This window comes from Leguminivora glycinivorella, chromosome 8 (assembly GCF_023078275.1).
Source record: "Leguminivora glycinivorella isolate SPB_JAAS2020 chromosome 8, LegGlyc_1.1, whole genome shotgun sequence".
NCBI classification, from domain to species: domain Eukaryota; kingdom Metazoa; phylum Arthropoda; class Insecta; order Lepidoptera; family Tortricidae; genus Leguminivora; species Leguminivora glycinivorella.
This window is the reverse complement of record NC_062978.1, coordinates 17105785-17130493: the sequence shown is the minus strand read 5'-3', so window position 1 is coordinate 17130493 and position 24709 is coordinate 17105785. Positions and strand designations below refer to the sequence as shown.

The 24709-nt window shown below is 36.4% G+C and overlaps 1 protein-coding gene across 2 annotated transcripts in view; it reads left to right on the top strand.

The window, feature by feature from the left end:
- LOC125228607 (serine/threonine-protein phosphatase rdgC) overlaps window positions 1-24709 on the top strand; it is a 158190-nt gene that overhangs the window by 74476 nt on the left and 59005 nt on the right. Inside the window, exons 3-5 of one of the 2 annotated variants that reach the window (XM_048133246.1) lie at window positions 4899-5026; window positions 16251-16341; window positions 23471-23614. In XM_048133246.1, coding sequence (XP_047989203.1) covers window positions 4899-5026; window positions 16251-16341; window positions 23471-23614 — 363 coding nt within the window. Of the gene's footprint in view, window positions 1-4898; window positions 5027-16250; window positions 16342-23470; window positions 23616-24709 lie in introns of both variants that reach the window. The other variant, XM_048133245.1, reaches the window with a different exon arrangement.

Sequence of the window (24709 nt, the reverse complement as noted above, 5' to 3'; positions counted from 1 at the left end):
GAATGTGTTAAGCGCGCTGTGATTGGCCGTTTCAAGGACGGCGGGCAGTCGCGCCAGATGAAAAGGGACAGAAGTATGACTGTCCCTCTACTGACGCGTAAGTGGCCAATGTAAGTTGACCTATGCCGGCTCTGAATAAATTATAAATATGACTTATTTGTGGAATGTAATGCCGTCTGTTTTTAAATTTGAGCTTCTTGTTACCTTTCCACACCATTTCACACTACAGGTGGACATCTTTAAGGCATCAAAATACCCTTTTCCAATTTTTTAGTGCGAAAAACACGCGCTGCTTTCAGGTCTGTTACTTGGTCGATACTGATCGGGCACGGCAAGCGCCCGCGCTTATATCAGTGCAAATACTAGGAAGGCTGGCGACCGCGAGTCGTCTTGTAATGGATGTCTATAGGGGTTGGTCTGTGGGTAGATAAGACGGCGCCTTAAATTCTTCAAGCCGTAAAATGGGCTCGAAGTCCCTTTTAATCTCGTTTTGTTTAAAGTGAAAATCGCTTAGACTGTCCACTTCCGTATAGTGACCCACAACTCCCAATTTATTCTTAAGTTATATACCTATATTTGTATGAACTTTATTTAGTTTTTTTAGTGAATGTTTAGTGTCGCTTATCTTCAGCCTCGGGTAAATCTATTCTGCTTTTAGGTTGATTATAATTATGTATAAAAATATATACAGAGTGGGGCCTGTAACAAAGGCGAAGAATTGAACTGTAGGCTATTCTCCTTATACTGATCAATATTTGTTCAGTGACTTTTAAAAATTATAAAGTCTTTAAATTTTTAATTTTTCATACAAAATAAATATTAGCTTCAATGTACGCCATTATTGTTGTCATTGACGTTGTCTGTCACACTTTAGACTTAACAGAATTCGAAAATACATTACCTCTTAGAAAAAACTTTCAAGGGTAATAAAAATCAAAATACAAGTTATTTTTAAAAGTCGCCGAACAAATGTTGATCAGTATAAGGAGAATAGCCTAGAGATCAATTATTCGCCTTTGTTACAGGCCCCACTCTGTATAATCTAAAAAAAGAATCAACCTTATAGCAGAATGGATTTACTCGAGTTTGAAGTCAAAGGCCGTAGCAGGATAAGGGAACAAAAAATGCCTTTTATGATTAGGAGCTAGTTTTTTTTTCTATAGTTACTTACACTTAGTAGTACGATTGTGCAAAGTTTTGTTGAAAACTTCCCAGTGGTTCAGCCAACAGAAAAAAAAAACCAAATTCATGAAATATGACTTTTCTCTAAAATAATTTAACTTTATCATACAATCTTTTTTTCATTTTGGTTAACTAAATAGTACTTATTACCTGGAAGAAAATTGAGTCTCCAACTATAATATTTCTGCAAAAAGTACGTTAGTCAACAATTAAAAAATTTTTTTTTTAGTTTCTGAAGGAGCGACCACTAAGTGATACTTCTAAAAAAGCCTTATTTAATGATCTGTCAGTCATATAAGTTTGACAGTTAAAATCGAAAAGCAACAGTGTCAAAATTAAAAAAAATAATGTTGGTTGGATTTTGCTACATTTTATTGTTATACCGTTGTAACACCGCCAAATAACTTAAAAGTTTGTATGGAACCAAAAAAAAATTCCGGCTAGAAAATCCACAAATTAAGAAAAGATTTTCCCATACAATTTATATGAAAAAAAAATATTTTTATTTTTACATACGACTTACGGTAATGTACTAAAAAGATACAAATTGAAGAAAACTTTCCCCATACATTTACTATGGAGAAAACGTGAAAATGTATTATGTAATTACGCCAATTGGTCCTGTTACATTGAAGGACCGGAATAATGTATGAAGACATAACAGTAACATAAGATATAGTAAAATTCGAATACATTTTCACCTTTTTCCACATGGGGATTTTTTATTTATTTATGGCTTTTTAGTACATTGCCGTAAGTTGATCTCTAGGAATCTATTGATACTGAATAAGAATGGAATCGTTTGGCATTAAAATTTATGTGAAAAAAAAAAATCATACAAATTGTATGGGAAAAGTTTTTCTCGATTTGTGGATTTTCTAGCCGGATTTTTTTTGGTTCCATACATACTTTTGATCCTTGAGAGGAATGGGATCTTTAAGCATCAAAAAAAAAATTGGTGAAAAATTACTTTTTTTCTCACACCCATGTACCTATGTTTTTTCCAAAATCTGTAAACGCCAATCTTCATCAATTTGAAATAGATGGAATGTCTCCTTAGACCGTTTTCGCGTAGCAGCACGGTATCTGGTAGCTGCCCTCACTGACCCGCTATCAAAATATACCCTGTATATGTTTTTAAAGCCAATATTGTCGAAAATTTGTTTTATTTTTACACATTCGACCAGGAAATAAATGTTTAAGTTATTTGGCGGTGTTAGAACGGTATAACAATAAAATGTAACAAAATCCAACCAACATTATTTTTTAATTTTGATACGGTTGCTTTTCGATTTCAACTGTCAAACTTATATGACTGACAGGTCATTAAATAAGGTTTTTTTTTTAGAAGTATCATTTAGAGTGGTCGCTCCTTCAGAAACTAAAAAAAAATTGATATGTTGACTTACGTACTTTTTGCAGAAATATTATAGTTGGAGACTCAATTTTCTTCCAGGTTATAAGTACTATTTAGTTAACCAAAATGAAAAAAAGATTGTATGATAGAGTAAAATAATTTTAGAGAAAAGTCATATTTCATGAATTTGGTTTTTTTTTCTGCTGGCTGAACCACTGGGAATTTTTCAACAAAACTTAGCACAATCGTACTACAAAGTATAAGTAACTATAGAAAAAAACCCAGCTTTTATTCATTAAAGGGCATTTTTTCTTCCCTTATCCTGCTACGGCCTTTAATTTATTAAGTACTAGCTTTTGCCCGCGGCTTTGCTCGCGTTAGAAAGATACAAAAAGTAGCCTATGTCACTCTCCATCCCTTAAACTATCTTCACTTAAAAAATAACGTCATTTCGTGTCTCCGTGTTGCCGTGAAAGACGGACAAACAAACAGACACACACACTTTCCCATTTATAATATTAGTATGGATTAAGTTAAGCGACACTTAATGACTCCAAAATTGTGCTTTTATAATATATATAATAACCATTTTGCCCTCAGTTAACCATCCCGTAATCCCCCTTAAGGGGTGAAAGATTGTAAGACAAATCAATAAAATTTAGATGTCTATTGTTAAAAAAAATGTGCTTTCTAAATGAATCATTTTAAGCAGGCAAAGTGGCGGATAAAAGCTCGTTCCGTTGGCAGTTCACGCATTAAAATAAATCTTATTACCTAATAAAACCTGTTTAATTTCCTTTTTATATCACAATAAAGAAATCAACATTAGACAATAGTAATAAGAACCTATTTTTTTTTAATTAAATATTTTTTCTTCGACACTTCGTATCTCATATCATACCTAATCCGTAGCATATTACAATAACTTTCAATCCGTTTAAAACGTAATGTAACGCGCATCTTAATACGATGAAAAAACGAACGCTAAAAAAGCAGGGAACATAAATATGTATCAGTATTTATACTCCTACCTTGCCGATCCGGATTCCGGGGAACGGAAAGGATAAGCCGCTGGGTTATTAAGCAAAGGTTTTAAACATACCTACCTACACATGTTCCTTGTAGGAAAGATAATATTGATTTATACGATAATAAAAAAAACGTTCCTTGGGAAGATAATGAAAAATGTATGCTCGTTCAGATGGCCACACATTTGGCTGATATTCGGTTAGATGGCGACATTAATTATAAATAACATAATTAACGATTTTATACTGAGTCATGTCAGGTAAAGGATATGGGTCAAATTGTCATAGTAAGTTCATAACTGATGTTCTCAAAGTCGCCTCTCTGTCGAGAAACAATTTGAAACTATTCATTCTTAGTTTGCAGCAAATAAACCTCAAGCTACCTTCCGACCAGTGGCACCGTAACAGTATGTTTTCAAAATTATTTTTCCTATAATTATGCAAATTTTAATAATCCACAGACAGATTGATATGCAGTTCTAGCAGGTACCATTAATATTATACCTGAATCAGTATATTATGTGTTCTCTAAATTTTAGTACATTTTCACTTTGACTCAAATGCGATATTGTGAATTCACACGAGTGCACAATGCACATTGCGAGCAGCCGAGCAGCCCTCTCATATACATATTTGAACAACCGATTTATTGTAGTGTAAGGCATGGTACAATGTGATAAACTGGTCTCCCGCGATACAGGCCTGCACGGGAAGCATGGTCGCGCGATAGACGATAAAATAGCAGGCCGTCCCTATCGCACTATTTGTAAGTGCGATAGGGACGGCCTGATATTTTATCGTCTATCGCGCGACCATGCTTCCCGTACTGGTCTAGCGTAGGAACCACTGAGACTTCTGTATACACACTGCTATGTACATTACTATTAATACCTTCGGGTGCTTGTTTGTAACTTTTCTCGTTTCTAGGATCGTTTCATTCGTATTTTCCTTTCTTAAGTTCCGCTGTCATGTCTGATTATATGAGTTGTATGCCTTTTTCTTATTTTGGCTTCTTCTTTTTTCGTCCTGTTGTATTTGGTCTTATTTTAAGTGTGTACGGAAGTCGTAAGACTAAGAAAACCAGAATAAATACCGGAAATAATGAAAGAAAATCTTGATGGATAACAAATGACCCGAAATAAGAAAAAGACGAAACAAATCATAATTATGAAGACGACAAAGGCGAAGAACGAAGGCGAGGCGAGGGCGAGGGTACTGACGAATGAAGAATGGGACGAATTTAAGAAAAAAAAAAACTAATGGGAAGATCCAAGACGATACTCTTTACTTTTTATATGTGCAATATAATGTATCTTATCTTATTGTTTCAGCCATGAAAGCGGCCATTCTGATCCAGCAATGGTACCGGAGGTACCTGGCGCGGATGGAGGTTCGGAGACGGTACACATGGACCATATTCCAAAGCATCGAATACGCTGGAGAGCAGGACCAGGTCAAAGTAAGTTTTAAATGTCCCCGTTGGTCGCTTACCATAAAGACGAGGTTGCATGTATCTATTTTTTAAACTATATACGGTATTACCAAATTAGTCACGGATATTTTTACTGGAGTATTTATGGTAGTATTTATGTATGAAACATCATAGGTTTTGTTATGTTTTTTTTTGGAGAATACTAGGAAACAAAATGTGCTATTATGCTATTATTGTGCTATTATTATGTGCAGACGTTTCTGCTAATAAGAAGTTAAAAATGTGCTATGTTGAAACACCCTGTTAATAAAATAATAAAATGAGATCTCTATAAACACTGTTAAAGTGACACGAGAGACAGTGTTAATGTTAAACATCCTGACAGGCAATTGACAACATTTCATATTTTCGACTACTATTTTTAGGGTTCCGTACCTCAAAAGGAAAAAACGGAACCCTTATAGGATCACTTTGTTGTCCGTCTGTCCGTCCGTCCGTCCGTCTGTCAAGACCCTTTTTCTCAGGAACGCGTGGAGGTATGAAGCTGAAATTTATATCAATTACTCAGGTCTACTGTCCCTTAAAGCTGTGAAAAAATCAAACTTCTAAGCCAACGCAATCAAAAGATACAGCCGTTTATGCCGCAAATTTTCGACACTTGCAAGGGAATCAAAACCTACAGGGTGCTTCCCGTGAACTCAGAATCTTGAAATTTGGTACGAAGCAACGTCTTATAGCATAGATAAAGGAAAAATTACGAAAATCATAAATTTTAAGTTACATCACATAATATATTTTTTTTTTAATAATTTTAACCTTACTACCCATTTCCTCATAATGAACGAACTTTGTAAACCTTGCAGGTTTGTACGGAACCCTCGGTGCGCGAGTCCGACTCGCACTTGGCCGGTTTTTTATTGCTTGGTTTGAAAGAACTCAATACTAAAAAATACACGTACCTATTTTTTATTTTTCCAAAAACTGCTATTTTAATGAGAAAATCCCTTCTTATTACTACTTCGAGCAGAAAGAGCGTAAGTTACAAACGTGTGTTGTTTCATACACCTAAGAAAACGACAAAATCATTTCTAAAAAAAAGTTTTAACAGTCAGCTCAAACAGTCCGGTATGTCTGACTGTCAAGTGTCACTGTCAACCAATAGTGAATGACTACGAACCATAGACTAACGCCGTGTCTTGCGTGGGCGACGGTCGCGCGACCGTCGTGCGACCGTCGCCGTCGCGTCTCACACTTCCATATCGATAAGGTTTGATTTCGTATTCGTCGCATCGCCGTCGCGCGACCATCGCGCGACTGTCGCTCACGCAAGCCACGGCGTAAGCCATGAAATGTTTAATATCTTTGCTACGAACTGTGATAAGTGTCACTGTCAAACTCAAGTGACATCCCAACTGGAAGATTTTTTGTTATAGTGGCAGCTCTAAATCAGCTATTTGACGTCACTTCCCCTTTACTAACTATTTTTAAGATTTTTTATACTAAAAATACGGAAAAAAAAAAATATTTATGTGATCTACAAGCGTATATCTCGAAATGGTTTTCGATTTAGGGACATAAAAAATTTTGAAACGTTGTCAATTTCTTTATAGGGGATGGTTATATAGAAAATAAATTAAAATATTTTTTTTGTTAAGGAAATGAAAACAAAAAAATCATATTAAAAATTTGTTTTAATTTCTAGTGAAAGTTAACCCTTAAATGCATGAATTTTTTTTTTAACGAGATATTAATACATTATGGAAGGGATAACACAGGCGCAGACTTCTGGCCGAAAGGTGTGGTTTTTCGGCGGTTTCGGGGCAACCTGCCGAATCCTACACCGGGGCAAACGACGCAACGGAGCCACGCAGTTACGTCATCGCCCAAATCAATTGTTTAGTTTTAAACTTTATTGTTGTTTTTTTTTTCATGTTCTTACATACTGTTTTTTTCTTTTATGTTATCTAAGTTTCGTGACGCATTGGTGTTACTGTAATGCCATGTAAACATGTTTTTACTAATAAATAATAAATAATAATAATTAATATATGTGATAGACAATGGTTTTCTGATTCTGGGAAAAATAATAAAAAAATATTTAAGATCGATTTTTATACTAAATCAGTGTTAGAAGTTAAATAGGCCGAATCTTATTTATATTAATAAATAGTAATTGCTAAGTTTTATTTAAAAAAAAATACAACTGTTAAAAAGGTACACTATTTGTGAAACCTCTATGATGAAATGTTTAACCATAAACTAAATACTAAGGCCTGATTTAGACGGCGTGCGAACTCGCATGCGATTTTAGTTACATTGCGGGCTGTTGGTTACATACAATTTTGCACAGTCATCAAATACCGCAATGTAATAAAACTTGTATGCGAGTTCTCGTACCATCTAAATGGGTCCTAACTCCGAAAAATTCAGCCTAAATCACATACTAAAAATGGCCATCGTCCTGTTTTTTCACACTTTTCCGCCATTTCATCTTAATCCTTAAATAATAAATAGTAAATAATTATATTATTTAATTTATTTAATTGTTTATTAAATAATAATGAATAATGAATAATTCACCAGCAGCTTGCTCTTCAATACGGTCTTGTGGACCGCGAAGTACCGTACTACAAGTACACACCTGCGCCAGTTCTCGAAAATGGTCGTGCCACGCTCTATTGGGATCGATCTATTATCACTGACAGGACTATTGTAGCCAATAAGCCTGACATTGTCATAATAGATCGATCGCAACGCCGGGCCGTGCTCGTCGACATCACCATCCCCCATGATGAGAATCTCGTGAAAGCCGAGAAGGACAAGTCCAGTAAGTACCTAGACTTGGCTTACGAGATAACCGCCATGTGGGATGTTGATTCGACGATCATTGTCCCGATAGTCGTTTCAGCGAACGGTCTTATAGCGAAGAGTCTCGACCAACATCTCGAGAGACTCTCGCTAGGTGGTTGGATCAAGGGTCAGATGCAGAAGGCGGTGATCTTGGACACGGCGCGGATAGTCCGACGATTCCTCTCTCTGCAGCCCTAACCACCGGCAGCTTGGGCCCTGCCCTGCTGCTGGCGGCACCCTAGGTTAGGTTTTTTATAATGTGTTTATATATTTTGTATTGTTTTGTATGTGGTTTTGTATTTTACTTTTATAATCATATTATAAAAATACCTAGCCTAAGAATTGAAATGAATAAAGAGAATAATGAATAATAATTAAGCAATAAATGTGATTTTGGATAGCTACATATCGAGCCACGGGCCATCAAATATATGATGCATATATACATCACCATGCATTTAAGGGTTAATTGTTTTGATACTTTTGATGTTAATTAACGTCCCTTAAAATATCCGTGACTAATTTGGTAAAACCCTACAAATGGGCTTACTCATGGCGACAGCCTAGCCGAGGCAAAAACGTGACCTACGATGGAGCGAGCTCGGCCAAAAGGTGCCTGTTCACCCTTGATTTGAAGGTTGCTGGGTTATGTGAGGTGGGAAATATAATAAATATATACTCAAAGAGAGTGTTAGGAATGGTAACGCGCATGTAATATTAGAGCTGCAGGCGTTTATTATAGATTACGGCGACGCGACGGCTTACCATCAGGTGGGCCGTATGCTTTTGCCACCGATGTGGTATAAAAATAAATTAATTCACTTTATACGAATTACTCTTCAAAGCGTCTTTAGTAAGCGACATAAAATTTAATATACGTAGGTATGTACGTACAATGTAAATTGTACATCCTACACGCTCTAGCTAAATTCATCAACGTATTCGGTACCAGACTTAATTTAATTTATGTATTATTGTATTATCCCTTCCATAATGTATTTAGGTTTAATTAGTACTACATTAATACTATGTACATTTAAGGGACCATCCACACTTACATAAGACGCATGTATCGGGGCGCGCAACGGACGTCTCCGCCACGCCGCCTGAATGTAATTCAAAAAACGTCTCCTCAGTACATTTTGTATAGGAAGGACGTAAGACGCGCCTCAGGCGGCGTGGCGGTGGCGTGGCGCGCGCCGCGCCGCCTGGGGGCACGTCTTACGTCCTTCCTATACAAATTCCGTCCGTTGCGCGCCCCGAGACACGCGACGCTTAAGTGGGAACGCTGCCTAAACCCGTCCTAAAGTAGCTGAGCTCTGAGTGTCTAAACCGCGTTAGAGAAGAACAATATTAAGTGAGAGCAATACCCTAAGGGACCCGCGCAGGAATTGCTTATTATGAGCAAAATCATATTATACGTGATCACATTACGAGATGATGATGAGATGTCAGACTTCTAATGACAATCAGTATTATAAGGGCCTTTTTAGGCGGTGCGAGAACGAGTTTCAGTAGGTACGGTCACGGACTTCATATGGTGGGCAATTTAGAGCTCACATTAGGCACTTCATAGCTTACTTTATTAAAATGTTAAAGTTTGTCACCTAAACGACTTAACTATTAAAGTCACTGGGTGTACATTGCAACATCTGATTAATGCGCTAATAGTATCAAACCTTAACAATCCGCAATGTATCTAAAATCGTATTTGAGATCGCGCACCGTGTAAATAGGCTCTAAATATTGAATTTACTCAAATTTACTCAAGGCTTGGGACTAGGGATAAACGCTACGGTTACACAGCGCCCAATTCACAACGTCGGTGTAATTAATTTCCCGCTATCAAGAATTCTAAAATGTAAATTGCTAACTGAAAGCGCCACTTCGCATGATGAGATTTGCATTTAATTTGGATGTTCGTTAGGATTTATTTGAGACAAGAATTCTTAAAAAATAAAATAAAAGAGCTGTATTTGTATTTGGTTACGTGATGAGAATGTTTTCGGAGCCACGTAAATACGAAGAATATGTATGTAATAATGATTAACCCATGTAAATTATTTTAGGAGATGGCGTATCATTCTGGGTAGGAGTGTGGTCTGTGTGTGTGCGGGTAAGGCCTCTGTTATGTTATAGGATTTTCGCGGCATATCAAAAAACTGTCGCTGTTAATAAATTACCTATATCTAGATTATGATACTGATACTGAAAGAAGTAAATTACTGAATATTTATAGTAAAACGTATCTTATTCTAAATAAGTATGGCTCCGGTTATGTTACAAAATCATCCGGAGTGGTCGTTCTCGCCCGCGGCTAATCTCGAACATTTGCGAAGTCGTCATACGCCATAAAGAAATCGCATACTTATGCTTACATCGCCTGCTCGCGTCGCCTGATATGAGTTGTTGCCTTGCGACTCCGTCAGGGGAGACTGGTAGTTGCCCGCCGCTAGCTACGGGCCAGAATGAATGAAGCCTTAGCGTTCATGGAGTTGTTTACTTATGAGGGAATTTCACGCGTTTGTTGAACGTGAGCGTGGCGTGGCAGGTGAAATGAAATGTCTTCATTTCGTTCTTTGTGTACGTATTTATGAAAGGTAGAGCCCGTTACTTAATCGAGCTTTGTGAATTAAAGTGGCGTGCAAGCATTTGGGGTTTAAAAGATAATTAGGCTGAGGTCGACAGAAACATAAATTACTTACCAACTTTTAATGACAACTAAAATTACACTCATAGATTATGCGTGGTCTGAAAAACATTATATGCCAACTTGTAACGACAATTCGAAATTAAATTGTTAAGTGCTAATTATACGTGATCTGATAAACATATGTTACATTTTAATAGAAACGGTTGTGTAACTTAATATTCTATTAATTTATAAACAAATTCAGCTGCCTTATAAATCAAGGGAAAGAAGGATTTATTTACAGAGATTCGTAATAATTACAGTGTTGTTTCCTCATTTTCCGGAAATTGGAAAACAATATTGATTTTTATTATAGAGTATAATATTAGGCTATTAGCGTAATGCAATAAATAGGATGTATGCAATACATATTTTCTTCCTTAATACATTTTATATAGGTACATGTCAATAAAATGTAGTCTCACTTGGTCATGTTGTTTAATATATGGCCAGGATTTGAATTCGAGATAGGCATAGGTGGTCATATTTTCTAAAGCGACTGGTGCGTTTCCTGTCGGATAAGGACCTAATTTAATTTGTTATCTCTATTTATATGTTATACGTTTTAAATCATAGTGATAAAACTGTAAGCTATGTATATTTTCCGAATCCGTGCTAGAAAAAGCTATAAATAAATAAATAAATATTATAGGACATTCTTACACAGATTGACTGAGGCCCACGGTAAGCTCAAGAAGGCTTGTGTTGTGGGTACTCAGACAAAGATATATATATAATATATAAATACTTATATACATAGAAAACATCCTATTCCTATTATACTATTCCTTTTGGACACTATAAGTGTTAGGGCCTTTATGGCTATCCATCTGTTAATGAGGTGTGTAAAGCAACTCGCTCGCAAAGCGGCACGCCTCCGCCGTCCGCTGCCTTGTCGCTGCCCAGTGCCTAGCCAGCCGCGTGAATACAAGTGTATACACGGTGCAACATGAGGAGCCCCACAAGATTTTCTCGTGTATCTTCAGCAAAACGAAGGAAATTATTTTTTTATTGGCCATTTTTATGGCATTAATTTTTATGAAAAAAAAAACTTAATTCCATGTAAGTGCTACATAAATGTAATCGCCATAGATTACTGAATAAGAAAAATTGGTTCCTAATTACCGATTAAATTTCACCGTGTATCATTAAACGTTGACCACAAAGGCACACAATATTTTACAACACGATTTTTGTTGGGATACAACTAAATGATCAGTGTTACACCGCAGCCCACATAAAACACAAAAAATAAAAGAATTTCTGGTGGAAATTTGTTCACAACAAATGATAGAAATAAAAATCGGGGTAGTACGGCCATTTTCAATGATCTAAAAAATTCAGGGTACGTAGCGTAGGCATGTGGGGCGCGAACGATCGGGAAACACTGAAGGGTGGTAAGGCTTAAAATATGTTCTTAATGAAGCAAAACCAATGTGCGATATTTCCAACCTTTGTTCTGTAATCTGGTCAGTGGGCGAAATGTTGGCAATATTTATGAGCCGGATACCTACCGTTGGGCTGAAGGTAAAGCGATTTATCACCATTACCAGATAATTCTAAAACGAGGCGTTTGCAGCTAAATTCTTTTATTTAGCTTACAAAAGGCAGCCTTTGGAATTATAATCATTTGTGTTTCAATATTGGTCAAAAATGGAGTCGCAATTTATAAAAGGTCCGGGAAAATAGGTACTCGTAACACCGCATATTTTTGTGTAGCGAACGGATAAAGTATTTTATAGAATGGGTCGGGTCGAAAGGGACAATATTTACAAATGCTTGAACGTGGGGCTGATACTATGTTACACTGGATACATAATGGAAACTTTTATTTTGACACCACTCTTACTTTTATTCTGTCGTGTTTGTTCTATTTAAAAAAAAAATAACTTACATTAAGGTACAGTGGGGCAAATCTCGACTGGAGGGCGAATGCAACTGGTCCATTTTTTCCATGTTTTACAATGTTTGCATTATTAAATAAAGTGTCCACCGGTTATGTATATGGTAGGCGTGTTCAGTGAATACGTGTAGAACTCAACATCATAGTGTAATAATGGAAAAAAATATTAGTTACAATTGCCTCCAAGTCGAGATTTGCCCCGCTGTACCTTATAGCCAGATTGTATTTACACATCATAATTATACGATAAATAATGGCTATTTTCATGATATCATATCAACTTTGTTAGGTAATAGAGACTAGTAAAGACTAAGTTGAATATTTATTGGCTACTAGCACTTGCCCGCGGCTTCGCTCGAGTTAAATTCGAAAATTACTAAATGCTCCATACACAATTCCAGGCCCCATTTTAGGGAAGTGGGGGGTTAGTAAGAGACAAAAAGTAACCTATGTCACTCTCCATCCCTTCAAGTATCTCTACTTAAAAAGTCAATTAGTCGCTCCGTTTTGCCGTGAAGCCCGTGAAAGACGGACAAACAAACAGACGCACACATTTTCCCATTTATAATATTAATGAATACAGTATGGATTATAATTAAATGGAAAAACGTGTGTTTGTTTTTGTTCATAGGAAACCCTTGCGGGCGATCGATTGATATCGTGACGATGTTTTATAAGAATAGGTACTAAAGTGGAGGACCCGTTTGAAATTGCCGTTTTATACAAGCGTAAGTAGTAGGTACTCCTCATTTTTTCTTAGATATCATAATTAGTGGAAATATTTCTCATAAGAACTAATATTGAATTTAAACTATTGAGAGATACGCTAATAAAAGGGAATACAACGGTTAGCACTAGGGTTTGCAATATCCGCGCATTTTTCGGATCCGGATATTTCGGATCTTGAAATTTGACGTTCCGGATATCCGGAATCCGGATATTTCGGATGAAACATGATCCGTGTTGAAAAGGTCACTTTTTATAGGCGTTTCGTCAAATCAAAGCTGCTGTTACTGAAATAAAATAATTTAAGCTCACAAAACCATATAAATATAGTGTATTGTTGTGTCATTAAATTTTTAGGAGGTCTCATACACATCATTAGAGACTTCCTAACCGACAGAGGTTTTGGCTACAGAGTGGAGGGGTCTCTTTCCACCCTTCATCCTGTGAGAGCGGGTGTACCGCAGGGCTCGGTCCTGTCCCCAACACTGTTCACACTGTACGTAAATGACATGCCGAAGGAAAAGGGGGCACATTATGCTCTCTTTGCCGATGATACGGCTTTCTATGCCACTTCCAAGTCACCAGCTAAGTTGATCTCGCTTCTCCAGCGGGCCGCCAACTCCCTTGGAGATTGGTTTGACCGTTGGAGGATCGAGATCAACCCTGGTAAGAGCGTGGCTGTTCTGTTCTGTAAAAAGAATAAAGCACTCATAGCACAGAACTATAACAAGGTTACACTGCTAGGCACCCCCCTTGAATGGAGTGACTCCGCAAAATACCTAGGAGTCACTCTTGATTCAAGAATGACTTTTAATAAACATATAAAATTAGTTAAAAACAGGGCTAACTTTATAATGGGCAGACTTCACCCTCTACTAAACAACAAAAGCAACCTCTCCCTGGATGGTAAACTAACTCTGTACAAAACTTGTATTCGTCCTATCTTTACGTACGCTTCGGTCGTCTTTGCCCACACTTCAAACAGTAACATCAAAACCCTACAAACTCTACAAAATAAATTTCTCAGGAAAGCCACCAACTCAGACTGGTTTATCACAAATGAAGACCTACACCATGACACAAATCTCCCCTCAATTAAAAATTATTTACAGTCAATATCAAGAAAATACTTCGATTCCACCCCACACCATTCAAACCAACTAATTAACATAGCCTCAGATTACATTCCCATTCCTGACCCGAAACGTGGGCGAAGACGACCAAAAAACATTCTATTAGATCAAGATGATCCCATTACAATTAGACACAATAAAGACCCAACCATAAAAGAATTTTCTTTCAGTACACTTGTTAACATAGACATAACAAATGCAACAGAGCTAGAGATCTCTCAAATAATTATAGCAATGAATGAACTGTCCAAAGACTTAAAATCAGGTGCAAAAGTGTGTGTGCCCCTAAACTTTGTAGAAAATACCCTCAGCAGGGTTAAAACAGCTCAAAGGATGGCGGCTGAGGGGGTGGCGCTGGCTAATATCTAGTGTCCCCATCTTGGCCTTTCACTTTTTAAAATGGATGCTTTTCTCGCTTCTCCTGACTCTCAACCCTATATGACATACATACAACAGGACAAATTAAATTTTAAATATTCGCACTGACAAACTAGACAGACACGACACAGCTCTAAGAGCATAAGATCTGCCCCCTAAAAGGGGTCAGATCCCCCCACCTTTTTTCTTTCCCCGGTCATCGGCGTCATTTCTTGTGGATATGATAGAGGATTCCTCTAAACTCCCATCACTCACCTCAAAAAAAAAAAAAAAATCATTAAATTTTTTAGACAAACTTTCAAGTAAGCATTTTTAACACAAAATTAATGTCACTCCCATTCTACAGCATATAACATTAAACAGTAGTCCAATAATTTTGTTTGGAGTATATCTGTTAAATACCTTGGTTCTGCTTCCTGGACAACAAATCAAAGTGGACTACTCACGTGAACTCCCTACGCGCAAAAGGTTTACAAGCTTTGGGCGCGCTATCACCAATAATGAATCGAACAAAATGTCCTAAGTCTACGCACAAAACTCTTAACTACCACCTTGGTGGCTTAGCTTGGTTGGTATACCACCTTGGTATGTCTTCCATCTCATTAAATTAAAAAAATAAAGCCTCTAGGCTTTGGTATGTAATTAATTACTTCCATGATCCCATCCAAGTTAGATGATTTTTCTACCTTTAATTTATCAGTTTTTGCTTTACAAAATACTTAATTTATCGTTATTCCTCTCGGCATGCATCCAGTTAGTAACGACAACAGTTTTAAAAAACGATGGTTTACACTTCATTTTGTTTAGTTAAGAAACATTAATACATATTAGTTTTATGGATTCATCGCACGGCGTAATGTACCTAACCTAACCTAGCTTGATATTCTGTAGTATTTGAATGAAATAAATGTGAATAAACATTATAAGCGACAAAATACACGCAATAATTCATAAAATTCATTTGAAAATTGTTTCTGGTATGGATCGATGACCATATCTAACGGATTCGTATTATCCGTTTTATCCGGATCTTATGAAACCTCGGATCCGGATCTCAAATTCAACGGATATCCGGATAATTCGGATATCCGGATATCCGGATCTCAAACCCTAGTTAGCACTCACATTTATTTACACGGACGTCATGCACTATTAGTGCTTGAAAACGGAGAACTAGGTTCTCGGAAACCTGACACGTTATGTTGCGTTAGAGCTATGTAAGGATAATCTAAAAACCATTCGTCTGAAAGCCGTTTTACCAAGAGTAATCAAATCTTTTTACTAAGTGTAGAATCGTTGTCAATCCGAATGCACTTTATATCGCTCTTCTGTACTGGTGCCGTAGCCAAATGGCATTTCTGCGACGCGAAACGAAAACGAAACGCCGCGAAAGGTAGTCTGGCTCTGTCGTGCTAATATATCTACGGGCGTTTCGTTTCGTGAGCGTTTGTGCCATTCGGCTACGTACTCTGGTGCGACAGAGCCATCCATCGAGCGTCAACGATTGTACTCTTAGGTACAGTAGTAGTATTGCTGCTACATTCTTTTTGATGCTGGTGTCTGTTTCAGCTATACAACTTTTTCAACGCGCTGTTGAGCCACATGAGGGACAGTAGCGGTCGGGTGTCATCGGAGCGTACGTCGCGGACTGCTTCTGTGTGTAAGTCTATTTAATGCCTAGGTACCTTATACTTTAACTTACCACCATCATCTTCCTTGCCTTATCTCGGCTTATGGAAACCTGGAAACTAAGAAAGCAACTGCCATTTGACCTTCCGATCCAGAAGGTAAATTTTACTAGGCTCTATTGGGGTTAGTCAATTATCCTCACTATGATTTCATTCACCGAAAAGCTACTGACAAATGGTAAATGACACTTTTTGCACCCCACCATTCAGTGTCAGACCGATCGCGATCTGGTAGATTGTATCAAAATAAGATCAAAATAAGTTATTGAATTCGAATCAGGTTCACCACACGGTTCTCCACGGAGAAAAGGGAATGCGACGACGCACCTGGTATCGCGTTCCTAATGATCCCTTTTGCGCGGGCGTTGAAAACCTGAGATCGTTTCTGCTAAATATTTAGGTTATAAAATTTGGTACATAAATACCTCTACAGTTACGTCATTATCATCAGGTACTGTGTGTAACACCGCAGATTCAAAGAGTAATGTACTTACTATTTTTACCTTAAACCCTCTCCCTAAATGCTTCAAACCTATTAAATTATTTTCAGCGGGTTACTCACGTCACGTATTATTTAATTAATTCTCGACGATTTCACGTCACGTAAATCGAATAAGTGCTTGACAAGATTCGATTCAATTAACGCAATTTCTGTCCGAAGGACACAATAACGTGCTTTTATTTCACTTAATAATACGTGATAACCTGCTTAAGATAATTTAATATGATGACGTATTGCAAGTACTCGTAGTTATTATATTTTGCCATTTTACCTTGTCCGAATCGTGTGAATTGCCAAATGGTATGGTTTAATAAGGTTTATTACATTTTCAAATTCGCTTTATGCTTCATTTCGCTAATTTATATTCCAAGCAGAAAATACTCTTGTAGGGAGTAATATGTTATGTTATGAAGTGTAGTTACGTGTGATGTGTGATGCAGACGTGAGTTCAAGTTTTTTTTCATTGAAAAATATCTTTCGGACTTGTGGTTTAGCCAATAGTCTTAATACAATAAATTAAGTTTCTTAGCTTTGCTATGACAGCAGTCAGGATATACCAGTATTCTGCGGGAAATAAGTGAGAAACAAAGGCGATTTTTCTTCCTGGATGAGCATTTTCTCTTACGAAAAGTGATTTTCATATTCTACATGTACACCAAGATACATATTGTGCCTGAGCTGTAATTTCCTCTTTTTGACACATGACAGCATTCATAAAACGTAAACCCGCGCGACCTAATGAAATTTTAAATATACTAGTGCTGTGGCATTTTTCAGTAAGTTGATAGAAATCGTATATTTTATATTATACCATATTTTTAAAACAAAGTAATATTTCTAAATAACTATAACGAACAAACCGAACGTGAACGTTCAATGACAGTTTTGTTTAAGCGCCTCCTTGTACATAGCCATAGGCCTAATCGATTCAACCAATTCGTAAATCATCGCTATATTTGGCAAACTACTTATACGTCTTAGCCACATCGCAACCTACTTCAAAAGCAATGTGTCAAAAAGAGTTACTTACAGCTCAGGCACAATAATTGCATGGATACAAAAAAAAAATATTCAGTCGAATTGAGAACCTCCTCCTTTTTTTGAAGTCGGTTAATGAATGGAAATTAATACCAATTGTAGTTGTGCGGTCACGTGTACATTTTTTGAGTGAGAAAATATAGTCTGTCAGAAGTCAGAAGTCACCAGACGCCGCATAAAGTTATCATGCCTAATATCTTTCAAATCCACACTTCTCCAGCTGAACCTGAATATTACATTATTCAGCGACTTTTTGTTACGGAGTTTTATTCTGAGTATTTGGACCCTTACGATGTGTCACGAATTGAGATGAAAACCGACAATGATACGTGAAAAGTCGATGTCTCATCATAATACTTAAAAATCGGTCTTCAAACTTCGGTTACAATATAATCATAATCATAATCATAATCATAATCATAATCAACAACTACTTGGATGAATGGACTTTAAAGTGTGCAATTAGTTTTTCCAACATTCCTTGAAATTACTCAACGATAAACTATTTTTCATCACACCCGCGCTTTAAATGTGCTATTGCACGCAGGCGGAGAGTGAGTTATAGAAAAATCGTTCTCCCAAGGAAATATGTAATGAAATTTCTTGTACCGTACTTAACTTTTTTACATCTATTTACATATTTTTTACATTGCGAGTGTGATGAAAAACATTGTGTGTAACTCGGGGAGTATGAATATTACAAACTCGAGTCTTTAAATCGCTCCGGAAAGCCGTCGCGATTTAACTTACTCTCGTTAGTAAATTTCAACTTCCTCCCCTTGTTACACAATGTACTATTTTGCGACGTAAATACTTCCACCGAGTTATTTATTTACACAGCAAAGTTCACATAAAGACTGAACTTTTTAATTATGCTTGCGAGACACAGTTAACACGCGATGTTGTGGTCTCGTTCGTTCTGTAAACACGCGGCCCGCGGGTTATGCAACCAATGTACAAACTGCAATGACCTTTGGTAATGCAGATAAAACTAGTTCCGCGCTATTTCTGAAATGGTGTCACACAAAATCCACGGTTTAAATGCCACTTATTAAACCGACACCGTTTCGGTTCCATTTATTCAGTTTCTATAATATTGTAGTCACCGAAAAAATCAATTTCCGATGAACCGCAGTAACCTTTGTAAAAATAGTTTTAGGAATCGATAGTGATGACATTAGCCAGACAGCGAGGAAGCCACGAAATATTTAATTGATTAGGTACTCGACTCACGCGAAATCAAATAGAATGTGTGGTAAATAAACCTTAATGTTAAGGAGAGCTGTACCGTTACCATGGGCTGCCCAAGTGAGAGCCGTATTACTTTACTCAGAAAGTAAGTGAGTTTACGTTTGTTTACAATATATTGTGCCTAACTTCACTCCAAAGAAGCTGCTTCTATCCCTTTCTAAGTTTATCAATAAACGGAGAAAGAACTATAGGCGAATGCTACGCCTCTGGTGTTTACGCGATGGAACTAAAATCATAAGTAAATGTAATTTACCTATCGAAATCTGTCAATATAGGGTCTACTGCAAATTTTGAAACATACGCACTGAGGGATTCTTCCTCTTTCACTTTATACTGATAAGAGTAAAAGAGACGCATGTCCACATTTCGATAACTTCGGTATTCGGTAGTAGACCTCAAACCATAGGCCAAGTCATTCTGACGTGACATTTCTGTCAAGTCATGTTGTACAAAAATCAAACGGAATTTTCACGATTATTTTCAGTTTTAAATAAAATTATGACTAACATATTGCATTAATTTATAATATTACGTGAAATTCAAGATTAGCTAAAATTGAATAAAAAGATAAACCAGTGAACAAATCAAATAAGGTAATGAGTTATTTTTGGCCATCATTTTGTACTATTTACAATTGAGATGATTATATTGCTCAAAGCAGTTTTTGGCTTCAGAAAGATGACGGAAGCTATGATTGAAATCAATATTTCCGAACAAACCCGTATGGTATTCAGTCAACATGGAAGATGGTTCAATTGATATTAATACTGTGGCACTCTGGCAGTTACGCTACTCAAAACCTTAGGGCAGCAGAGGGGAGCAGTACCAATTTATAGGTGTTTTTGTTCCGCCATGCACTTAATGGTATTATTGGCCATTATCACAGGTATATGTATAGAAGTGCTCCAATAAAGGAAAAACCTCAACTCTAAAAAATAATCCTGTTACTAAAATAAAGAATTTCATTAATTGACTTTGTTTATTTGTGATGTTCTCGAGTAGTAAAGAAATAGAAATATTTTTTACAGAAAATGGGTACATAGCACCTTATATAGAATTAGCTTTTGCCCACGGTTTCGCTCGCGTACCTACTAAAAGAATTCTTATTCAAACATATACAAATAATAAAATTTTCATTTGGATTCGTAGGTTTCTATGCAGACGTTTGTCTGCGTTTTTTCGATTAAGTACTCATATTACTATTGTTTTTAAAAAAGAAATGCTTGCAGTGGTTGTACAAATGTTACACAGCGACCACAGCGTAGGTAGTAGGTACGAGTAGGTATGTATTCTATATACACTGAGGAAACTACATATTGTACAACAGAACTCACATAGCTCTGTATCTCGGCACTATTGTCGGTGGGTAAAAAGTACTTTCTCGCATTATCGCTTACAATTACCGATTGCCGACCGATTACCCCTATCCCTATCCCTAACCCTACCCCTATCCCTATCCCTATTAGGGTTTGCTCCCGGGAAATACCGGTACCGAAAGTACCGGGAATTCCCGGGATTTTCAGCCAAGCAAAGAACCGGGAAATGAACTTGAAGGCTGTTTTAAACATTTTATTATGCACACTATTGGCGCTTTGTAAATAATTTGTAATTGTTCAAAAATACTTCTTTTCATTCATAAAATATTGTATTGTGTAGTTACTAAATAGTCATAAGTTTAGCATTTCAATATGTGCAATATTACTTTTATGATTAACAAAGTAACTGTTATTCCTGTAATTGTTTCTTCTGCTGTATGTTGTATTAAATATTGTATGTTTGCGCTGATGGCCAAGTTGCCAATGCTCCCAATAAATAAATAAAAAAAATTAGCTTTGTCAATTTTGACACAAGGACTTAGCTGAAATGTCAATCGTTGACGCTAAACCATGGAATTTAAATCTATGCGCTAAACGCCGATCGAAATTCAGTCTAGCTCTGTCATGTCAATACGGAAAAGTGATAGAGATAGCTAAGCTACGATAACGATGTTATCATAATCGTTTGTGCATTTGGCTACGTGACCTGCCAAAAAATTAGATACAATTTTTACTTGTTTCAAAATGCTTTTTCTACTCACTTTTGTATCAAATTATAATCTTCATATACACCCCATAACGGCCTAATCGCCTTCAAAAGTTCTATACCTTACCTTAGACTTTGTCGTTACCTATGTCGATGTCGTTGTAATTGATGTTTGATATGTACTTAAACGCTGAATTTTAGGTTTTTAGTTTTCATTTCACGTCAATTTATTAAATACTTAGCCTGTTATTCAAGAATATTACAAAATAAACAAAGTCACAGAATGAGATACTTTATTTCAGTAATAGGATAATTTTTTTGAAGTTTTTTCCTTTGGTTCACTTCTAATATATACCCACGAGAAATGGTGTTATGGTGACTATAGGTACAAGTATTGTGCATTGAGGAACTACCATGCCCATGAATTGGTACTGCGCTGCTGTAGGTAATCAGTTGATTCTTAACTGCCTCATTCATTATCAATTTGAACAATCTTCTACGTTGGGTTTGCTGAATACCATACGGCTGGCATGGAAATATTGTTTTCAATAATATCTTCTTTTTCTGAAAGCAACCAATATAATCATCTCAACTGTAGCTAAACAGTACAAAATGTGAATAAATATACCTAACTCATTACCTTTGTAAAAGTATCAAGCACTGATTTCACCACTGGTTTATCTTTTTATCGAACTACTGACTAACTGCTACATTTAAGCTGTTCTTTAATTTCACGTAATATTATACATATTAGTCATAATTGCATTTAAATTGCAAATATACTCGTGAAAATGTTGTGGGATTGTTATATAATTTGACAGTAATGACACAACAGAGTGAATTGGTGGTTTACTTTTACGTTAGTGACTGTCATGATTACTCACGTAAAGTTTTGAGTTTTCACTAGAGACTGTCAAATAGTTCTGGTTCTATTGACTTCATACAGCCAGAAAGAGAGCGCCTTAGCTGTAAAGTTAGGAACGTATTAAAAACTCGGAGTAAATACGTTAATAACTTATGGTACCGATGAAATTTTTAGTACGTGAGCGTTTCCGCTTGGAGCGCTGTTCAGTTTTTCCATACATTTTTCGTAACTCTCACTGAAAACGTAACGTATTTTTTTTCACTTAAAAAAGTCATGGTAAGGCTACTGTGTTTGAAGTAGGTAAATGTAAAATTACAATTTTCACAGCATATTGCCAAACCTGATAGTGATAAATATTGTGGTGATATTAATTATTCTAGAGACGTTTTAGTAATTACAATAGCGTTATTACACCTGGTTTTAATGGTTTGCCTCCACCTGTTCCTCTGATAAACGAACAAAAACTGGGCGAGGATGGGATGCCCTTCACTTGATCGCGCCATCTAGTTGGGAGGCGTCCGCGGCTTTGTCTGCCCTCCGTGTTTCCAATAATAATCGGTTTTTCAAGGCTTTCACGTCCCTTCAGAACATATTGGTACAATCGGTACCAATTCGGATGAAAGAGCGGTTTTCAACATAATGTACATATACATTATGTTGAAAACCGCATATACCCGTACCGTATGAACCGTATGTACATAGTCTTTGGTACGCTTAGAGGCAGATCTGATCCATATATACCTACTATTTAAACACATATTTATTATGACTGCTGCCTATATAAATAAATGACTTTTTTTGGCAGTAGGCCTAGAACATGATTGCCGCGAGAGTATTTATTTATTTATTTTTATTTCAAATATGTTACACAGTATGACAGTAAAAACCAAAGCACTGAGTAACTAAAAATACATAAGTATGTCACCGCGAGATAGATGACACGTCTTCTTCTAACTGTATTTATGACCTAAGGGCGGCTAGTCTATCTCGCGGTGACGTACTCTGGCGGCAATCATGTGCTAACCCTGCTGGAGTATACAAAAGGTTATTTAACCCAGTAAAAGGTAGTGTTGTCTTTAAAACACAAAATGAACTGATGGGCAGTTCAAAGTTTTTATTGTATGTAAGAATCAGGTTACATTGCAGGTCGAAATATACAATTACACATTCAGTTACACTGAGACTTTACCTTTTCAGGCATACCTACATACATTTTTAGTTAAAGGTCTGCTGCTCTTTTCGATGAATTGAGGTTGCTCCTGCAGTATCGGGCCCCTTGTTCAATTATTCAGTATAAATTAAAGCGCATTCCATCTTTTAAAATTTGATCTCAATATTTCTAAAAAGTATCCAAATATTTCAATAATCGTCGTACTAAATGTAAATTAAAAAAGGTGTATACCTATTTTTTGTAATGTTGTAGTGGAGCAAGTATTCTCGGAGGAGTCGGACGAGGGCGGGGGCGTCGACGAGACGGCGCCGCCGAAGCCGACCCGCGGGCCCGACATCGAGTTCCCGCTGCAGCGGAAGGATATCGACCTACTCATTGAGGCCTTTAGGAAAAAAAAAGGTACACTCCCTTGTCTTTTGATGTGCTGAGCTTTTATTGGACCAATTTCTAGTACTCCCGGGTCGAGCGCGAAAAATAACATAGCTTACCCCTTTTCCGAGGTTTCAACTAGGTTGCAATATTTGTGGGCACAGAAGACTAGTTCTATCAAAATTTCAATGGAGATATTGTCGGGTTGAAACGTTGGGAAAGAATAAGTAAAAGTGATGTAATCGCTTTCAACCCGAGAGTGACGATTTACTTAGTAGTTATTCATGTCAGTTAATATAAGCTTTGTTTGTACCTAATGCATGCAGTTATGTATTTGTATTACCCGCGCTTGTTTGTACTTTTTGGCACCAAATTTATGAGAAACTGTTTTATATAAGGGTATTTTATGCATATTAGTAAAAATAATCAAAAAACTACTTAAATTTTAAATCTGAATACATTATGAATATTGAAGTGTTCAATATTCGTATCTGCCTGAACATCTACGGTTTTTGTTATAATTATATAATTTACCGTTTATTGGAACCTCGAAACAAATATACACATAAGCACAGTTTAAACCATATTTTGAACTTCAATTAATGAAAAACGAATTTCATTTTATTTTCCATCAAGGAGCACAGCTAAGGAAGTTTATGTAAAGGATTTGTTATAAAGAATAAATCTGTTTCAATTTCCCCGGGAAAGGGTATGCTTATCTTACTTAACCATGAATTTTAATATCCTGTAAATCCTGTTCAGGTTTATAACATCACTTTCATTCATTTTCTTTATTGTTATTTTTTCTGTTTTTTTTTGTATATACGTGTACTTTTGAATATTACTTAATCAAAACTTATTTACTATATTCTAATGTAGTAAACTAGGTTTCTATTATACTAGAAAAATATACCATTATACTCTTCTAAAAACATTTGTTGAATGGTTTTAAAAATGATGTCATTAAAGTGTGTTAAAATAGATGGGGCGACTCTCCTGTATTAATTAACCAGCTACAATACTTTGTCAATAGAGGGTGGTCCTATTGTTGTTGGCGCCAGTACTCCAGAGTCAAAGTTAGTCGGAATCGTAAACTTTTCTGTAGATCTAGAAATTGGATTA